The 15000-nt window shown below is 42.7% G+C and overlaps 1 protein-coding gene across 3 annotated transcripts in view; it reads right to left on the reverse strand.

Annotated features, from left to right (window-relative positions):
* phkb (phosphorylase kinase, beta) overlaps window positions 1–15000 on the reverse strand; it is a 156036-nt gene that overhangs the window by 42717 nt on the left and 98319 nt on the right. For all 3 annotated transcript variants that reach the window (XM_080440007.1, XM_080440008.1, XM_080440009.1), the window contains 2 exons: window positions 10048–10103; window positions 7091–7184 (listed from right to left, as the gene is read on the reverse strand). In XM_080440007.1, coding sequence (XP_080296133.1) covers window positions 7091–7184; window positions 10048–10103 — 150 coding nt within the window. The remainder of the gene's footprint in view (window positions 1–7090; window positions 7185–10047; window positions 10104–15000) is intronic.

Here is a 15000-nt window from a genome sequence, read left to right on the forward strand (position 1 = left end):
ATCTTAAACATTATGTGACAATGGAAACAAAAATGATTGTGACCGCAGCTTGCCTGTTAGCAGAACACAGCAGCTGCAAAAATGTGAAGCCTCACAAAATGGACATTGATTCCACAGACCTGGCGAGTCACGCTCACTTTAGCTGTATGAGCTTTGAATGTGTGTGTGTGTGTGTGTGTGTGTGTGTGTGTGTGTGTGTGTGTGTGTGTGTGTGTGTGTGTGTGTGTGTGTGTGTGTGTGTGTGTGTGTGTGTGTGTGTGTGTGTGTGTGTGACTGACTGTGTGTGTGTGTGTGTGTGTGTGTGTGTGTGTGTGTGTGTGTGTGTGAGTGAGAGCATTACTATACTTCTGAGTACCAAATGTCCCCACAAGTTTAGTACATTTTGATAAACAGATATATTGTGAGGACCATTTTCCTGGTCCTCACAAGATAAATGGTTCTAATGGATATTTAGAGGTTAGGTTTAGGGGTTAGGATTGGAGTTATGGCTGAGTGTCGTGCGCCAAATATAACAGATCTACAACCTCACAACGCGTCGCAGTGCGACACGTTGTGAGCTTGTAGATCGGCTTTAGGGTTAGGGTTAGAAATGCACTCCTAAATTCACTGACCTAACATGTTCAAGTCCTCACAAGTATAGTAATATATAGACCTGTGTGTGTGTGTGTGTGTGTGTGTGTGTGTGTGTGTGTGTGTGTGTGTGTGTGTGTGTGTGTGTGTGTGTGTGTGTGTGTGTGTGTGTGTGTGTGTGTGTGTGTGTGTGTGTGTGTGTGTGTGTGTGTGTATGCGTGTAGCCACACTACGTGTCATTTTGTGCTGGCTTGAAAATACCAGCTTTAAATACCTCAGCAGCTATCCAATCAATGACAGCTTCCCTGCTCCTCCTGTCTTTTTTATTGATGTCGGAGTAAAAAGACAGGAGGAGCAGGGAAGCTGTCTATCAAAGCATTTACTCTGCCGCATTCATGCTGCAGTACCCCCTGTTGACCATGACGTGGTGCTGTATCCCACACAGTGCGCCAGCAGTCCCTCCCTCCCTCCCTCCCTCCCGTATTGTGGAAAAAGCCACGCAATTATGTCCATAATAAAAAGAGATAGCAGCAGAGGACCGGGGCCAATTAGCAGAGCAGTATGTGGGAAGAAAATAAAAGCACGGAGCAGAATGTGGCAATGTGCTAATTGGAAATTAAGAGTTTGTGACAAAGCCCAGTGCACCCCCCCGAGCCACAAGGACGAGACCCTAACGGATGGACCCTCTGCACCCTGCACACCCAGTCAGCAGAATACCAATGAACAAGAGAAGAGGCTAAGCCAATCAAAGCTTCTTTTCATCTGACCACAGTGCAGTCAGCTTAAATGTGTATTTGGTGCCATTTCTACACTCTGGGTTAAGCCTGTTTTGTACTTTGGGCTATTAAGGATAGCCAATCTACAATCTCAAGCTGCGTGGTATCGTGTTTGTGAGCTTGTAGATCTGCTATTTTTTCATCTTAAAATGATATGCACAAAATAGAGACACCAGGGTTAATTAACACATCAAATGGCTGAAAATACATATTAACATGAATGCAACACAGAAAAGATCACGAGTAAACAAAAAAAACTAACAAAGAATTTACACAACACTGATGATAGTGCTGTCTATGAAGTCTATGAAGCTATCTATGAGATATTTGAAAAAAGTTTAATCTGCAACATTTTATACAATATGTAGTGGGGGGTCCCTGCTTATCTCTTTCTCTCAGCTGGCCTGAAAAAAAGTTATACATTTTTTTTCCAGTAAACTGCCTTGGATCTTTTGACTTGGTGTATTCAAAACGGCAGCGTAAATCAAGCTAATAATACCAAGTGCAGGAATGCGTTGCCACTTCTTCGTATCACTTACGAGCGTGAAATGTGGCAGCTCAGCTCGGTGGGGGAAAAGAAAAAAGGTTTGAGAGAGAATTATACAGATGATCAGAGATGAGAAACAAAGAGGGCGACAGCTACTCGACACGGACGGTGATCTACTGTATGGAGAGCGTAATACATGCGTGTCAGGGTGGGGATGGGGGGTATGCATGTCAGGGGGGGGGGGGTCTGGGATGTGCTAACACGTTACGGGAGATAATTGCTGCTCCGTTCGTTGTCAGGCAGCTGTTGTCAACACAATCAGCGCAGCTGACGGGGGAAGTGTGAGCGAACGCAGCTTGAAGCTCCGAGGCGCCGGAAGCCACTCCAACTCGTCGGAGGGTCTCTCTCGAGGAAGGAAAAGGAAGGGGCCCGTCTGGCTGCTTGCTTGTGGGATTTTAATATTCAACACACACTGCCCCTCTGACTCACAACGGCACGATCCATCTCGTCAGCTTCTAAGCCAGATTTCTACTTAGCCGGGCGCCGCCGATGTGCGACACGGACAGCCGCGCAAACCAAGTATGAATCAGGCATTAGCGTCACAGAACAGAAGGAGACAGAACCAAAACACAGTGGAGTGGGGGGGGGGTGAATAGATTTGACAGTAGGCAGGCGTAACGCCAGAATACCTTATGTTGACACGTCGTTTCCTATGTGTTCGCCGTCATTTACCCCGGTAGCTTTATTCTTAAATGGTATGCTCTCTTTATTCTTAAATGGTATGCGACCAAATTTAGGCCTCTTTGAATTAAAAAATATGATCAGTAAAATGATCTTTCGTGTATCGTTGCCGTCGGGTGGAAACCTCATTATGTCCAAAATTGTTATGAGCGTTGTGAGCTTCTAGAGCTGCTATTCTCACTACTTGTGTGCGACACTGGTATGATGGAGTAGGGCGTTAATTTACGAAAATATGAGAAAAGTTGAAATAAAGAGATAAGAGCAGTGGCGTAACGCAGAATCGCGGGGCCTCCCCGCGGGAGTTTCACGTACATGCACGCGCGCGCAGCAGAAATTTTTAGGGTCTAATTCGGGTCTAATTCGGTCTAATTCGGTTCTATTTGACCAATATAAATCAACCTTTTTCCTTTTTTTTGCTGAAAAAATATTTGTATCAGCGCAGGTGGGGCCCCACCTGCTGGTGGCCCCCCCGCACCGCATCACTTGCTACCCCTCCGTTACGCCACTGGATAAGAGGTGTCTGCCCGACAGCAATGATATTTAGGTGCATATTTAGGTGACGCAGGGGGGACTTCTAAACGGGCCATGCCGAAAATAGGTTGCTTTATTCGGATACAATGCGTGTCACTGCCCACCCCTGCCGGTTCTCTGAATTTTTATTTTTAAATAGGCTCTTTCATGATAAATTGACCACATATATGAAGTTAAACAACTAAATTCTATCCAAACGATATCTTAAAAGTAAATTCCGTGCCTCAAAAAAGAAGTTTGAGAGCGTTTTAAAACCGAAAGTAAAAAGTTGAAACTGCAAACAGAGAAAACAATGGCGGCTCGTTCCATTTTTGTCGGCTGCACTCGGTCCCATTCGGTTTCACCCGAACAGTTCACACGGGCACGGACGCGCACGGACGCGCACATGCGCGTCCATGCATTTACGTCCCGGACAAACATAAATAGTAGGGAAAATACGGATTTCAGAAAGAGGACTGTGTTTCAATGCAGGAAAACACCCCAGCATCATTATATAGTGGCTGATAGAGGGGAACAATGCAAAATATATATATATAAATATTCTTAAAATGTAGGCTTAATGTTGCCTACAATCCCTTTAAGTCCTAGCCACACTTTTAAAGGTAACTAAATCTGGCTACTAAATAAGGCTACTTGGGAGGGTAGCAGACTGATTATGAATTAGCTCCTAATGTATTGCCTTATTGTACTTCAGTGTCACAGTTTCACTTTATTGCTATCATTTTTTATCTATATTTGTCTATGGTTGTCAATTCTGTGTAAGGGGGACCACAGTAGTATTAAGTTTATGACTTTACTGTGTTTTTTTAATCCTCGATTGTCTTTTAACCTTCTGTGTATGACGGTTGCAAGCAATTAAAACAATCAAATCAAAATCATTCAAATAATGTTGTTTTAAAAAAAATAATCTGCTATGAAATCCCCAACTGAAAAACCATCAATGATTCAAAGATACATACAGCAGCAGTGTGAAAATGATCATGTTCAACCAAAGTGCTTTTGAAGCAAAGTGTTTCTCATCCTCCTGTACTGCTGTCTTTAGAAACACCTTGATCCCACTTGACTGCACTCTCCTGCAGTCTGCTAGCACTGTACCTGCTCAAGTCAGAAGCGACGCAGCAATAACAAGAGCAACGGGAAAGGGGCGCATCATGTAGCGCATATCTGTGTGATATGTAACTACAGCTTATAATACTGCTTGCCGATTGGCAGAATGCAAGAACGAGACCGCCCCCCCTTCCTACCAAAAAGGGAATGAGTCACATTCAAATAACTCCTTAAGCCAGCTGCCTTGGTGGCATGCCGTGATAAGCATTAGACTTCCAGTCACAACTACATGGGATCGATCCCCACTCCCAACGTATTTTCCTTATCTAAAATGCGTCACAAATAATTTTATTGGGTTAGGTTTAGGCATAGTTTTTGTGAGGTTAGGGTTAGGTTTAGGCATAATTTCGCCACATTAGATTCCAAACTGATAATTTCACGACGTTAGGCAAACATTTAAAAACGGCGAGCAGAAGTCTCACAAGGCACAACTGCCAATCAAAGTGACTACAGGCCAATCACAGGACGTCCTTCCCGGAACTAAGCTGAATGGGGCTGCAGAAAAAAAGAACGCGTCATGGCTGATCCAAATTAGAATCTACGACCTACTGTACCTGTGCAAGAAATATAGGCCAAAACAATGTGAGCTGGTTACGGCCAAAATTATGCACTCTAGTCTATACCATGAGACCTTTTGGAGCAATTGACAACTTTGGCTTCCTCTTAACACATTCCATGCCAGAGTTTAATCTCATAATGTACTCACCAGTGCCAGCGTTTTATTGTTGTTTTTTTGTTTTTTTGATGTCGCCACAGACCTCGCTAAATAAGTTAAAAGTGCGCGTTCATTTGGTTCTAAACACACAGCGGATCCGTGAGAAACGGCCAGCGAAAACAGTTTCCAAATGCGAGCCGCCATCTTGAAGATACAGCCGATCAACGTTAAACAGTGATCAGCGAGGAGAAAAACAACAACCGAGAAAATCGAGTTTTAAACAGGATCCCAGACAGGAAGCGGATACGATCGAAAAAAACGGAACCCGAATAATTCTGTTTCCGACCGGAAACCGGAAACGGAAATGGATCAAAAAAATTCGGAAAGTGCACCTGGGGCACTTTCAATGGGAATCGGCGGTTCGCGTAGATCTACGCGACTGGCACGCTGCGGCTTTAAATAGGTTCGCGTAGATCTACGCGATTGGCATTCAATGTGTTAATATCTAAAGTTAAAGTGGCTCAATTGAATTTGATGCTATCAAACAATTTTGCTGGGGACCCAGTTGGAACCCCTTCAAGGACCCCTAGGGGTCCCCATACCCCACTTTAAGAACCACTGGTGTGGTTCTTAAACTACAGACTGAACCATCCACAGAAGCACGTCACCGGAGAGAGTGACGATCGACCGATCTGCCAGTCAGTTGATCAATCAACATGAGCAATCACCGTCGCATTAATCAATCACTCAACCAACAGGAGTCTCACTTTGACTGATGGTGTAATCAAGAGGAAATCTTAATAGCAGGATATCTCTGATTGACATGCAGATGGGTTGACTGAGCCGAGCTTTGGTGGCATGCTGATAGATAGGCTGCTGTAAGCCAATCTAAGCAACTGTCCAACTGATTTGTGCAAATTGTGCAACAGGCCACGCCTAACCTTGCTACAGGAGTGCTATTGTCACACATAATAGACACAACAGGACTCTTCATTACAATAATGTGTTGGACTTTTGTTGGCCTAAGTGTTTCCCACCCTCTGTCGGGTGGAAACCTTGTATGTCAAAAAAAACATTACTTTTCAGTAAATTGGATTTTTTTCTTTTTAAAGAACGTGTGTTCCAAAGGATCAAAAGTAGTTATTATTTAGTCACAACAGCTTGTGTTAATACTTTTTATTGGTTAATTTTTTAGAAAAGATTGTCTATTTCCGCACGACACTGTCATATGACGAAGTATAAAATAGAACATTAATTTCTAAATATTATTTTTTAAATAAATGGAAGGTTTCTGCCCGACAGTGAAGATGTGTAACAGGATTGTAGGCCTGACCTCGACTAAGTCGACTGGTTAGTCGCGGGGGGTCCGAGTCGACTAAGTGTCTCTTAGTCGACTCTAGTCGAAAAAAAAAAAAAAAAAAAAAAAAAAAAATTATTAGTCGACTGCCAGTCGACTATTGGCAATTAGTCGCCAATTAGAGTCGACTAAACAAATCCTTAGTCGGGGACAGGCCTACAGGATTGTGACAATAAGCATGACCTTTGACCTTTGTTCAAGTATTACATGTGATTGCTAATCCTTCGCTCTCTTGTGAAATAATGGACTATTTTACCTGGCTTGTTATTTATGCATTCTTTGTGTATTTACATTGGAATTACATATACATCCGATTTCAGCTCTGACTTTTAGGTGAACGATAGACAAAGTATCTGAAGATTCTTAATATGTGTTTAACCCATTAAGACCTGGAACTGTGTCATTTTTAGATTTGAGCTAAAAAGCATTATTTTACACTTTGAGCTATTCAAAAATAGCAGATATACAAGCTCATAGCGCGGCACCGAGTGCCGCGCTACGAGCTTGTAGATCTGCTATTTTTGAAAAATCGTGAAAATATGTGCAAATCTATGAATATATATTTTTTTTAAGCGAACATTTTTAACTAAAATCTTTGCTTCAGGGGGTCCCTGGAACAAAATATTTTGATGGGGGTCCGCGGCCAAATACATATCATTTTGGGGGTCCTGGACATGAAAAAGATTGAGCACCGCTGATATAGAAACATACGTTTTTCAGAAAACTGTTGAGATTTAGGAGACATGTAGAATCGGCTTCAGGTCTCAATGGGTTAAATCACTTCCATTTGTACGCTCTCAGAGTTATGGGGATTCTTGAAATCCAAACATTTGAGAACCACTGTGTTAGATCACGTATTACTGTACCTTGACCAGCTCCTTCTGAGGCCAGATCTGGATGGGTTCCACCTGCTGGGGCGTCTGCGTCTGAATGCCATAGGTGTTCAGAAATACCTGCAATCTATACATACACAGGCGTGTGCGCACGCACACGCACACGCACACGCACACACACACACACACACACACACACCCTGAAGTTAAATTGTAGGCAACTTACAATAAGCTCACCTCACCTATAATAGCAATTAACTTTCTCTCTTAAATGTTTTCCGAGTTGACAGCCCCCACTGTTGCTCAGGAATTGAAAACCTTGTTGTTGTTTTTTAAAGAGGAGACAATTATGTTCACCACTTTTTTATGTTGTTGTTATGCCAATTAACCCTGCCTACACATGTATGTGTTGCCACTGCTATTGTAACCGTATCTGGTCACCTGCCAGTGAGGAGCCCCCACCGGGAAGACGTACTATTATATCCTACTGGCTGACCTGCAAGTGAGGAGCCCCCACCAGGAGAACGTACTGATGTACCCTCCTAGCTCACGTGCAAGCGAGGGGCACCCACCAGGAAGACGTACTATTGTATCCTACTGGCTCACCTGCCAGTGAGGAGCCCCCACCGGGAGGACTCTGTTATACATCTCAGGATGGAGTTAATATAGCATATAATGTTGGCATGTCAAACTTCCCAAAATAATAAGCTGATCTGCCGTGATGAAAACTTATATTGGCTGCATTAACTTTAATATGGTATCAATAAATCAAATAATAAGAAGTAAACAACACCTTTTGTGTGTTTATTAGCCTAATGTTGTAAAAAAAAAAGCAGCAACGTCTGCATTTATAACATGAGGCTGTGCATTCTCTACAACGTTTGACCAACGGTGTACAACAGCAGGCCCTACATACTCGGCTCGATACAAACTTTTTAAAAACAAATGCAGATGCTCTGGTGGCACCGATCACACATCTGGTAAATCTGTCCATCAGACAACGCACTGTTCCTCCTCAATGGAAAGTTGCGGTAATAACACCAATCTACAAATCTGGCGCTAAAACTGAAATATCAAATTATAGACCCATAAGCATCCTACCAGTTATATCAAAGGTGGCTGAAAAGTGGATTGTCAAATCTATCATCAAACATCTAGACAAAGGCCACACCCCACTGCATCCCATGCAGTTTGGGTTTCGGGCCTTTCACTCCACTGAATCAGCAAACTGCCTATTCATAGAAAAATTTAAATGTGCTTTGGACAGAGCTCCCTGTGCAATGGCGGTGTTCCTGGACTTCAAGAAGGCGTTTGACACCGTCTGTCACCAGGTCCTCCTGTCCAAATTAACACATTTTAATTTTTCCCCAGAAGCTATACAATGGTTTAGTTCCTATCTATCCACCAGAAAACAGTGTGTAAGTGTAAACAGTGTTAAATCCCCCTACCACACCTGTTCGGTCGGTGTCCCCCAGGGCTCAATACTAGGTCCAATTCTGTTCTCACTGTACATAAATGACCTACCTGAAGTATGTAATAATCTACACGTCCAGATGTATGCAGATGATGCCGTTGTACTTGCCCATGGTAAAAGCTATGCAGAGGTGTCAATAATCTTAACCTCAGCTCTGACAAGCATTCAAGACTGGCTTATAGATTCATGTCTGCTCCTGAATGCCAAAAAGACAGTCTGCATGGCCTTCTCCAAAAGACCAGTTGTGTTGGAGTCCTCAAATGTGTTTCTGGGTGGGGAGGAACTTGAACTTGTCCCAGAGTTCAAGTACCTCGGAGTCATACTAGACTCAACCCTAACTTTTAAAAAACATGTGAAGAAAGTCACAAATACGATTAAATTCAACCTTCAAAATTTTAAACAAATTAGACCCTTCCTGACAGTTGGAGCTGCCAGATCGTATCTTCACTGTATGATCCTATCACACATTGAGTACTGTTTTACAAACTGGTCTTGCACAGGCGTGACGATCCTAAAACCCATCGAACAGCTCTACAAAAGTGCGCTCAAGGTGTTTGACAGGAAGCCTCACTCTTATCATCATTGTAACATACTCAGGAGGCTCAATTTTTTTAGCTTCGACAATTTCAAAAAGTTCAAACAGGTTGGGGTCAGATACAAGACCTTACATGGTCTGTGCCCGCCCCCTCTAAGGGAATTCATTAAAAGGAAGCCTGAAAGAGGAATCAGTACCAGAGCAACCACTCGAGGAGATTGTGAAGTGCCGCACCGGCAAACAACCTTCGGTCAAAATGTCCTCTCAGTACAGGGTTGTGTAGCATGGAATGGCCTTCCTCTACATATAAGGGATTGTGCTACATTTCCATCTTTTAAATTCAATGTGAAAAGATGGTTGCTTGAAAACCAAAGCTGCAACCATTTGTGATCATATTTTAGGTTTTTTTAGGCTATGTGATGTAATGTAATTGTATTTCACCGTTTGTCTGTTTTCTGATGTTATTGTTTTTCTGTTTTTATGTTTTGTGTGAGGACTGCGGATGAAAATTAGCATCTTTGCTAAATCCGGTGTATTTACGTTCATGTGACGTTCATTAATATGCTCTGTCCTGTCTAAATAAACAAATAAAGTAAATAAAGTAAATACCAAAATAAACATAATGAATGATGAATATGTAAAACAGAACACCAAAAGTAGGATACTACAGACAAGCTCCACATGATCTAAAAGGAGATTTGTGTCAAACCAGAAACAGGATCGTGTCAAAGGTCATGTCCAATATAGACATAGGATGTAAATGTCTCAAAAGAAGAGCAGGGAATCCAAATACCCTAAATTTGTGTAAAACTGGGCTCATCACTTGCGGTGCAGTGATGGCGACAATGATGCAGCAGATCATATTGCACTAAGAAAACAATGAGTGTCCCCCTTATGGTGGACAATGGACATCATAGCATTGAAATACTCTGCATGTACATACAATATGCATGCCATGCACATTAACACAAACCAACATACCTCTGGCTCTCTGCGACAAGGGCAACGTGGATCACAATGTCATTCTCTATGGGACCCTGAGAGAGAGAGAGAGAGAGAGAGAGAGAGAGAGAGAGAGAGAGAGAGAGTGAGAGGTTATGCATTTGAACGGCTTTCATTTGTTTGACAGTCAAAGCCTCCACATTTGAAAAGTTGACAGAGACAGTGTGTTTATAGTGGACTGTATTTACAAGCTGCTGAAGGCACCATTTCACATGTCGCTCTATTGGATGAGTGTTAATTGTTTTAATGTACCACAATGGGAAAAAAAGCTTTGGCTTTTTGTGATTGAGCCATGTTGGAATTTTTGGGGCTTTTCTGCGTTTATTGATAGTTTAAGTGGAGATGGACAGGAAACAGGGAGAGAGATGGGTAAAGACTAGCCTGGGACAAGAGAATCTGCCAGAGCAAAAAAAATGATCCCACGCGAGGCTAGGGAAAGACATGCAGTAAAGATCGTCGGGATCGGGACTCGAACCCATGATGCACTGTCAGGCTACATTAGAGCCTAAGTGCCCGGACCGCTAGGACAGCGGTTCGGGCCCATGTTTGCACTTTTAAGGTGCATTGATTGCTTTTAAATCGATGCCAATAAAACTATTTTCTTTCTATCAATCTATCTATCCATTCATACTGTATATATGCTATAAATATGCTGTGAAGTGAAAATGTATTTAGCAAATTCACAAAGGCATTTTCACCCCCCACACAAAATAAAATACTGTGCATAAAGTACAGCGCACACTCGCGCACACACACGCACACACACAGTTATATGTTCATATGGATGACTGCAGCAAATACAGAATCAGAAGAAAACACACACACTCACACACACGGCTAGGAGCCATTTTGTTCGGTTGATAAGAACCGGTTTCAGCCAACAACCTCGTTATCATCAATCAGGGAGAAAAGAGAGTAGAGAGAGAGAGAGAGAGAGAGAGAGAGAGAGAGAGAGAGAGAGAGAGAGAGAGAGAGAGAGAGAGAGAGGGAGAGGGAGAGAGATAAAGAGAGAGAGAGAGAATAATGCGTCTTGATGAATTACAAGCGGCAGCTTCCAAAACCATGTGATGGAACTCTCAATAGTGCGTGTCTCTGAACAGGCAGAGCACTCATTTGGGGTACTGGAATGCATGGAAATGCATCACATAGAAATGGAGACCAAAAAAGTCCATTCTCTCATAAAAACACAACCTGTGACCACCAAGCGAACAAAATTTACATTTTATGTTCATTTTAAAATTTCCCCTCAGAAAAGCCTCTGGAATATTTGCCTGATGTTCTGGAAAGGCTGACATTTACAATTCTGACAATATTTGTACTTCACCTTGACAACATGGATGTCTGGCATTTCGTTTTTTATAAAGATTGATATGTTGACAGTGGCATACAGGGGAACAAAATATTAGTAGTGGGCATCTGGGGGGGCACGGTGGCACAGTCGGTAGTGCTGTCGCCTCACAGCTAGAAGGTCCTGGGTTCGATTCCCGCAGGGGACGCTGTGGGCGCTGGGGGTGTGTTCTCTCCTCCGTGTCATCAGTGCCCATACCCTAGGTGGGGTTGGCGAAAGGGCCTTTCTGTGTGGAGTTTGCATGTTCTCCCCGTGTCTCCTAGGGTAGGTACCCTCACAAAAACATGCAGTAATCCTGGTCACTATACTGCCTCCCCCTGGCCAGCCGGGGCGCCTGATGGAGGGGAAGGGAACTGGTTGGAATAACGTGTTCCTTCCACGCGCTACGTCCAACCAGGGAAACTCTCCCCTGTCAGGTGACAAGAAGGTCAGTTGGCTCTCATGCATTGAAGGAGGCATGAGCTCGGCCCTGGCCTCCCTAGGTTGGCAGAGGGAAGGTAGTGCCCAGGATTACATAGACAATTGGCACTGGGTGTAAAAAATAGGGTTACAAAAATCGATTAAAAAAAAAAAAAAAAAAAAAAGTAGTGGGCATCTGGGAAAACTATTTTTAATATTTTTATTCTTTGGGCTTCTCTGCCTTTATTTTGATAGTACAGTGGAGATTGACAGGAAACAGGGGAGAGAGTCGGGGAGTGACACGCAGCAAAGGTCCGCCGGGCTCCGGAACCGAACCCAGGACTTGCTGTCAGGCTGCATCAGAGCCTATATGTGGTACACGCCTGAATCACTCAGCCATCGGTGCATCAGGGCAAACTTTTTCTAATAAATAGGAAGAGGAAGTTGTTAGTAATTCCAAATTAAATAATTATTTGGATACTAATGTCCCAAAAAATCAAAGCACAAAAGTTGTGAAGAACGACATACTGTAGCTACAGTACATAGAATCAATGCATAGATTCCACATACTGTAGATTTGATTTATTTAGCACAAAAAAAGTCAAAACTAATAAAAAAATCACACCCTGTGTGAAGTGGGCGGTGTCTTCCTAGCTAACCACAATACTGAATGGAGTCAACCAATATATATGCTTTGATCTGAAAGAGCCACTTAGTGTCAGTGTCACAGTTCGGGCTTCGCCTCTCCTCCGGCCCCGCCCCCCCTCTCGTCACTAACTTTGTGCCTGTTTGTGAGTCAGTTTTGAGCCTTTGTTGTCCGCGGCTCTCGCGGCTGGTGGCCCTTGTGCCTAATGACTTTGCTTTATTAATCTCTCCCAGCCGGTACCCTGTGCTTGGACATTGTATTGTTTGGTGTGCTACCTGTCCTGTGTGTTTTCCCTCTATGTTTGAGGGTTCTGTATTGTTCTGTTCCCGTTTACTGAAGTAAAGCCCTTGTTTTCCCGTTTTCTCTTTGTCGTGTCCTGCGTTTGGGTCCTACCCTGTTCCACCCAGTCCACACCGTGACAGTCAGCATGTGTCTTGCTAGCTAATCACAATACTGAATGGAGTCGATCAATCATGTACAAAAGATAAATACATTTATCTTTTGTAAAACACACTTTATGATGGACAAAACCATAACTTAAAAAAAACAATAAATTGGTTTTTTTTAAGTTATGGTTGCTTATATAGGGCTATGCACATGTGTCATGTGACACTGGCCAATCACAGTCCTGAATAGATTGTGATTGGCCAATCACAGCGCAGGATAATTGTACAAATTTCCAAACCTCACTTTTAGGGCCGGTTTCACTGCCCAAGATATTTGTACATTTTTCCAAATCTCACTTATAGGGGCGGTTTCACCGCCCAAAAATAAATACATTTATTGAAACACTCTTTATGATGGACAAACCCATAACTTGAAAAAAACAAATTGATTGGCCAATCACAGCGCAGGATAATTCTACAAATTTCCTGGGCCCGGATCACAGCGCAGGAAAATGTACATTTTTCCAAATCTCACTTATAGGGGCGGTTTCACCGCCCAAAAATGCCAGGAGGAAGCAAGAAGCCCAACAGATACTACAGTATGTAGTATCTATAGTATCCACACAGAATACTATCCTATGCCGCTTCCAGTTGTGTAATGGGCATATAATATTATCAAAGAATCGATGCTGGCAGCGACTGCTTAATTAAATCATTTGAATATTATCAACGCTCACTTCCGCACGTGGAAGCAGATATGTAAATGATAGTCATTTATTCATGAATTTCAACACAACAAAACTACAAACGGCAGATTATCCTGCTGAATATTAACCATAGACCCCTTACAGCTTGACTTTTAAATGCACTGAATCTGGTGGGTTTCTAGGAAATCATTGCTGTCGGGCAGAAACCTTGAGTCTCCATATTTCAACTTTCAACGTTTTTCTTTTTCATAAATTAATGCCCTGGCATACTTCATCGTAAAAGAGTGTCGCACAAAAGTAGTGAAAATAGTGGTTCCATTTGTACACTCTCAGAGTTATGGGGGTCCTTGAAACAAATAAATAAAGTGAGAGGACCACTTTCATAAGCCATGTGCAGCAGCATCAGCTGTGCAGCCATACGGTAATAAAACCAAGTGTAAAGTCCGGTCAAATTCCCATTGACGTGGATGGAATGAAAGTTTTTCTGCAGCCGCTGGAGGGGAATTCGCACCACCTGCTGCGCCATTAATGGCTACTGCAGCATTATCATTACTTCCACATTGGCTTCAAAATGAACAGAGAAAGCTTGGTTCCTGGTACCAACACAGTTCACTGCAGGGCCGGTAATCCCAGCTCAGTAATCCCAGTAAGGGAAGCCGGATATTCAGACCATTGGCTGCCTTCCTGCATTATACACAAGCCTTTTCTCACCTTGTGCTCCAGGTGTTTAAGTACATTCTATTCTGGGACAGAGGTCTGGTGAGAAATTTGAACTATTTTGTTTCATTTGAATTAAAAATGAATATTCAGTTCTGTTGTATAACAAAACAGAAAGCAGCTGTTTATGTTTACGCTTCAGACTGATGAAGGATTTCAGGGGATGAATTCCATTAAAGGTTTTCCATAATGTTATGATTCAAATTTACTGTAATGTTGGTGTACTGCAGCAAAACCCCAATTATTCTTGTTGCCTAGATGCCTACACACATTTGGAGAGGAGTGCCACTCATTTGATCCTCCTGGCTGTGTCAGACAAATAAACAGGTTAAATTTGAGGGAAGTGAAAAATGGGCTTCGTCACTCTCTTCATATGGCAATGGTCAAAGCTTGTGCAAGTTCACATCGATTGGTTAAACCCACGAAGGAGAAAATTTGATTTAGACAGGACAGACAGACAGAGGTTTCCTAATTTTATAGTAGGATTATACTGTACTGTACTATAGATGGGTTTCCTGTTTGTAAACATGAGAGGATGATGCGCGCGCAGTGGAGGGTTGAGCAGTAGAGGGCGCTCTTACCCGCAGCAGCTCTAGTCAAATGTACATTCATAAAAGAAATGGTCTTCACCGGGTTTAATGAAAGTAGATTAAATTATGCAGTTTGTAATATCTTCTTTACTCAATAAAAATGATTTGTCGGAAGTTGGATCTGTTTGTATATAATAGC

This window comes from Gymnoscopelus braueri, assembly GCF_963280865.1.
Source record: "Gymnoscopelus braueri genome assembly, chromosome: 1".
NCBI classification, from domain to species: domain Eukaryota; kingdom Metazoa; phylum Chordata; class Actinopteri; order Myctophiformes; family Myctophidae; genus Gymnoscopelus; species Gymnoscopelus braueri.